This window comes from Bubalus kerabau, chromosome 19 (assembly GCF_029407905.1).
Source record: "Bubalus kerabau isolate K-KA32 ecotype Philippines breed swamp buffalo chromosome 19, PCC_UOA_SB_1v2, whole genome shotgun sequence".
In the NCBI taxonomy this organism is placed as follows: domain Eukaryota; kingdom Metazoa; phylum Chordata; class Mammalia; order Artiodactyla; family Bovidae; genus Bubalus; species Bubalus kerabau.
The window spans coordinates 15,298,420-15,304,419 of record NC_073642.1 but is presented as its reverse complement, the minus strand read 5'-3'; the positions used below and the strand labels follow the sequence as shown (position 1 = coordinate 15,304,419).

Below are 6,000 nucleotides of genomic sequence, written 5' to 3'. Positions count from 1 at the left end.
GGGGCTGATTTCTCTCGGTGGGGTGGGGGGCGGGGCGAGCACCTCACCCACAAATTGCAATCAGCGTCCCCTCCGAAGTTGGCGTCTCTCGGATGTCTTCTCCCCTCCCCTTCCCCCACCACCCCTCCTAATTCGTCAACTGCTGAAACATCTGCCTGGCTGAAACCAGCTCCTCGCCGCGCGCCGGGGGCTGTTTCCAGGTGTTGGTCTTTGTGTTGGGAAAACTTTGCGAGAAACCGAGGGCGCTGGACAAAGATTGAAAGAGGGAGGGCGTTTGCCAGGCGGCGGGGCACGCCGAGCGGTGCGCGCTCTTCCCTGGGGCTCCGCTTGGTACCCGGACGCACGCGGTGCTCCGAGCCCAGCCTCCCTAAAGCGGGGAGTGGCTGGCTCCGGCCACATTCCAGCGCCCTCGGGAACGAAAAGAAGGCAGGCGGGAGAAGCAAAGGCCGGAGGCTGGACACTGGAGTTGTCTAGAGTGGGAGGAGGAGAGCAGGGGCGCGGAGCGAAGCTGTCAAACTGCGCGCGGATCCCCGCGCGGGGCGGGGAAAGGGAGGGGAGGAGAGTGGAGAGGAGGGGCGGACGCGAGCTGAGAGCGAGCGAGCGGGCTCGCCGCGCCTGAGCAACCCTTGTCTGCTGCTGCCGCCGCCGCCGCCGCTGGCCCGGACTCGCCCGGAGCGCAGCGTGTCTGCCCGGCTGCGCGCCGAGGCTCGGGCGCCTGCCGCTGCGCCCCCCAGCTCCAGCTCTTCTCGCCGGCCCGCGTGGGTCCCGGTGGGCGCGAACCCACCATGCAGCTGCAGTTCCGGAGCTGGATGCTGGCTGCGCTCACGCTGCTCGTGGTCTTCCTCATCTTCGCAGACATCTCGGAGATCGAAGAAGAAATCGGGTAAATAAATAGCTGCGCCGGGGCCCTTGCCGAGCCCGGGCGGGATCTCTTCCACACCCCTGCACTCTGTATCCACCCTTGCACCCGCTTTGTTTGCGCGCCGCGCCCCCCTGTCGCTCGGCGGGAGAGGTGGGGAATGATTTGGACCCGGGGTGGCGGTGCCGGGGGCCCGGGACTGTCTGCGCAGTGGAAGGCGGGGGCGCGGCTGCCGCGGGAAGTGACCGGGCCGGGAGGACTGGCAGCCTCCAGCTGGCCCGCGTAGGGGAGCAGACTCGCCCACCCTGCCTCCCTTCCTCGGCCTGTCCGCGCGCGTCGTCGCCGGGGTCGAGGGAGGGCGCCGGGGAGTGTCTGGGGCGGGCGGAGAGGCCGAGAGTGGAGGAGGTTGGAGTTTCTTTGTCTCCGGCTCGGCCGCTTTCTCGCCTTAGCAAAGTGGGCAGGGGGCGCGCGGGGATCTCTGTGCTGGGGGAGGGGATCCCCGGGGCCAGGGCGAAGGGCGGGGGCTCTCCACGGGCTCCCAGGAAGGCGAGGGTCCCCAGGACACCCAGATACGCACACGCGCCTCCCGCCTGCCCGGGAGCCCAGCACTGGGGCGCGGGCTGGTAGGAGCGCGCAAGGGTTAGCTGTCATCCCTTCCCCACCCTCACCTGGTTTTGGACGTTCAGCTAATTCCGCCGCGCCCCCTGCGCCCCCGGGTTCCTGTGCGCTCTGGGTCGCGGAGACGGAGACCTTTGGGCAAAGTCTGTACCGCCCCCCGCTTGTCCTGGCTGGGGGTTGGGGCGGGGCGGGGGCGAGGGGTTCCCAGGCACACAGTCCTGCCCTCGCTTTTCTCCCAATCTCTCTGAGGGCGGGACCGCGAGCCCCAGTCCTGGCACAGGACTTCGATGAGTGCGCACTCGCGGCGCGGGACGCACCCGCTGTGGGTCGGGTAGGCTGAGGCTCGCGCCCCGCCCCGTGGCCGCCCGCACGCTGGCCAGCCCTTTTCCACAAAGAACCTCCACCCCGCGGTGAGCAAGTGTGGGGAGGGGGCTATCCAAGGTTCTGAGAGGCCCTTTGGAGAGCTTCCTGGCCCAAGGCAGAGAGAACGTGAGGTCATAGAGTGGGCAGAAAGTCCCTTCTTCCGTGGGTCTAGCTTCGGGCAGGCTCCCTCCCGCTGGTCCCGCGCCGCGCGCGCCCCTGCATTGTCCCGCTGGGTATTTCATTCACTCTCGGCGCTAGTTGAGGGCCGGCCGAGCCGACAGGTTCCTCCGAAGGGAAATGCCAGCCCTGGCCCAGAATGCCAAGGCCCTAAGGACCGAAACCCGGGCCGGTCGCCACTGCCTGTTCTCGCCTTTGCTCCTCGCCCCTGCCCGGCTTGGCAACCCCAGAATTTCTTCTGGGAACTCCACTGCTCTTCAAGAACCCCGCCCTCTTCCTCTCCCTCCTCCTCCTCCTCGATTTCTCCAAGAGCTCAGAAAACTTTCCCAAATACTGTTCACGTAATACACGACAGGCTCCTACGCGGAGATAAGAGAAACGCTCCTTTCGGTAGCTGTTCGTCTCAAAACTGTGGATCGGAAAGAAAATCCGGCAGGACAAGTCGGGGTGAAGGAGGACGCGGTTGGGAGGGCCTTCCTCGGCACCCCCTCCCCCCCTACACACACTCCCATTCTCCCGCAAGATGTGGGCTCTGCCTGGCCCAGGCCACTTGCTGACCTTGACCCGCGAGGGAAGGAACAGCGGCTGCCCATTGTGCTGGGAAAACTTAAGAGCTGGGCGCTGTCAGGCCTTGCTCGCTTGTCCCTCCACTGAACTTTTACAGAATTTCTTCTAGAGGCCAGTGACTTTTAATTTTTTAAACGCGATCAGCAAGTCACTTTGCATATAATGCTGCGCTTTCCTGCCAAATACCTTGTAAACCCACTCCCCACCTTAGGTTATTTCAATAGGGTATCCGGAAATAAGCTCCAAAACGGGAGCTAAGAAGGGCATTTACCATATGCTCAAAAGCCAGGGCTCCTCCGCTGTGGGTGTTTCCTTAGATCTGTTTCACTGGGGTTGGGGAAGGGGCGCATTCCTGCTTGGGCCCACCGTGGGGAAAATTGTCAAACAAGTCAAATGTGTTATCTCGTGCGGCACTACCCGCCCCACCCCCCAGCTCCGGTGCCCCTGTCCTCAGGCTGACCCCTGGCTTCCTCTCCCTCAGCCCTCTTCCAGTGCCACCCCCAGTCTGCCCCACACACGGTTCACTCATCTGGGATTTGCCATGACTCGGGGAGGAAGAACATGGAACAGAGGACCGGAATCCAAGCTTACAAGCCAAGTTGCAAGCTCAGTCACTTATTTAATCTTTGGGAGCACCCCAACTTTGGACAGCCAGCGGGGGCTCAGTGCAGTAAGTGCCCTGGCACAGTAGCCAGTGAAGGGCACCAGGCATCGGACTCCTGTCTTCCTCAACCTATGCCTTGCCTTCCCGGGAGACCCGGAATCCAACTTCAGACCATGGGGCTATGGCGCCAACCCTGCCTGCCCTTCCCCAACTTTATATTGACCTGTGCTCCGAAAGATTGCAAATCACCCGCCAGTGCTGGTCCCTGGGAGAAAATAGAGGTTCTGTTAAAGGATGACTGTTTCTGGAAGACAATGGTAGGACCCTGTGATCTGTTAGGAAGGACGGGGAAAAAAAATATCTCTTTTGGAGTAAAATTTCCAAGGATTAACAAATGAGAAGTAAAAGAGGAAAGACGATTTCATGTGTGTTATCTAGAGGAACAAAACTGAGATACATTTTTGCTACGTTCTTGATTCCTTTTAGTATTAAGCCTTTTGATGTGGTGTTCTCAGAAGTTCTGTCCTGCCCAAGGAATCGTCTAAAGGGTTGCGAAGGGCACGGCTTTCTTCCAGGGGCTATTTCCCTAGAGACACGTCTCTTGCTAAGTAATGATTTTCACAGTTCTGTTTCTAACTTACTTGCTTGTGGAAATGCCTCCCTGGGGTTGAATGGGAAAAGAAAATGTAAAAAGATGGGTTCTTTGCAAAGATTTCGAAGAGTGAATTCAAATTCTCAATCAGAGATTGGGTGAAGCTTTGGTAAAAGCTCCCATCAACTCAGGCAGCACCCCCAAATTTTAGAGTCCACTGGACAAAGTCGTAAGCCAAACTTTTTCTGATCATCCCCTGAGCTTTAGTCTTGAGTGTAACCTTCAAGAGAGAGTTGTGAGCATGGCTGTTGTGCCCACCATGGTGGGCTCAGAAGCTGACACACGGAAGGCATTCAGAAGCATCTGTTGCATAAATATCCCCTGGGGTCTGGCCCAGTGATGGACATGCACGGCATCTTTAGGGAAGGCTAACAACTCAGTCTTGGAACAAAAAGGGAGTGTAGGGTTCCACTTAAGAAACCTCCTCTCTTTTTGTAATTGGGGTAAATTTGACCCAGAGAAGTAGCATCACTTACCAAAGATTACCCTGGCTGGTTGAGGACAGAGCAAGCCTGCTTGTTTGAGCTGGTCTCCTCATTTATAACCCCATGCCCAGTCCCCAAGTGAGTTCTCTAATCATAAAAGAATAACAGAACTCTGGACAAACAGGATGTGCACGCATGCTAAGTCGCTTCAGTCGTGTCCAACTCTTTTTGACCCCAGGTACCATAGCCCACCGGCTTTTCTGTCCATGGAGTTCTCCAGGCAAGAATACTGGAGTGGGTTGCCGCGCCCTCCTCCAGGGGATCTTCCCAACCCAGGATTGAACCCACATCTCTTAATGTCTCCTGCACTGGCAGGTGGGTTCTTTACCACTAGTGCCACCTGGGAAGCCCCAAAGAGGATGTAGCTAGGAATAATAGTAATAATAATAATAGAAAGCATGGCAATGGCAAAGATGAAGACGATGATGGTTATTAACGTTTATTCATTTATTGAGTGCTTGAAGCAAGAGCTATTCCAAGGGTTTTGTAGATGTTAACACGTCATCCTTGTGGAAACCCAATGGTCCCCTACTAAGTGGCCCCAAGAGCTACTATTTGTTGAGCACAAATAGTGCCAGACACCATACTTACTGCTCTAAAGCACTGGTTCAGGGACTTCCCTGTCGATCCAGTGGTTAAGACTCCGTGCTTCCACTGTAGGGGGTGAAGGTTTGATCCCTGGTTGGGGAACTAAGATCTCACATGCCCCCAGGATTATTTTTGGCATGGCAAGATCAAAAAATAAATTTAAAAAATGAAATCAGTAAATGACTTTTAAAATAAATAAAGCATTAGTTCACTCAGTCCTCACCACACTTCTTGGAACTAGCTAGGTACTGTGGCTACCTTTAGGTCATCAGTGAAGACACCGAAGCTCTGAAAGACTGTATATCTTGCTCATGATAAAGCCAGTGACCCTAATTCTATGAGAATCCAAAGTCCCTGTCTTGATTGACACCCTAGACTGCCCTTTCTCTGAATTCTTGGCCTCCTGTAGTGGCATTACAGAATAGGTCTCAGAACTGGCCTTCCTAACTCATTCCACTGAGTTCTTCCAAAGGTCCAGTTTCCCTAAGGATGTGGTCTGACTTAGTAGTAACCACCCCCGCGCCAGCAGTTTAGAATGAGGGCAGGTGAGTGATGAAGACTGAGAAGGACTTGGGGCTCGTCTCCCAAAAGTGCCCCCGGTCCGGTCAGGTTCAGTATGGCACTGTCCCCTGGTTAGCAGACAAGTTCACTGGCCATGAGCTTGAACATCCCAGACTCTCGGGTGGGGCCTGGGACTGAAGCTTCTGAAGGAGGAAAACTCCCATTCCATTGCAACTCTGATTTTGATGTCAGCTGAATGTACCTTCCTCACTTCTACACACCACGTGATTGGACATCTGGACTAGGGTTGACAGTACAGATGCTTAACAACTGGTCCCTCTAGGGCGCCACCCTCTTAGAACGGACATCTGATTGGTCAGAACTGATGCCGTCTAGTACATCATGGCCAGGGTCCTGGTGCACCCCAGTCAGACATCAGACGCTGTCTGGGAAGGTAATGAATGAACCAGCTCTGATCATCAAACCCGTGAGCTGGCAACTACTGCCATAAGCCAAGGATGAGTGAGGTGCACCTTTTGGTGGATGAGTCCAGGTGGGGACAAAAGGAAATGACCTTGGACAGTTG

At 56.3% G+C, this 6,000-nt stretch overlaps 1 protein-coding gene across 1 annotated transcript in view; it reads left to right on the top strand.

Annotated features, from left to right (window-relative positions):
- The first annotated feature begins 578 nt into the window (after window positions 1–578).
- Window positions 579–6,000, top strand: part of ST8SIA2 (ST8 alpha-N-acetyl-neuraminide alpha-2,8-sialyltransferase 2) — a 68,200-nt gene continuing 62,778 nt past the window's right edge. Inside the window, exon 1 of the mRNA XM_055556121.1 lies at window positions 579–883. Coding sequence (XP_055412096.1) covers window positions 786–883 — 98 coding nt within the window. The 5' untranslated portion in view covers window positions 579–785. The remainder of the gene's footprint in view (window positions 884–6,000) is intronic.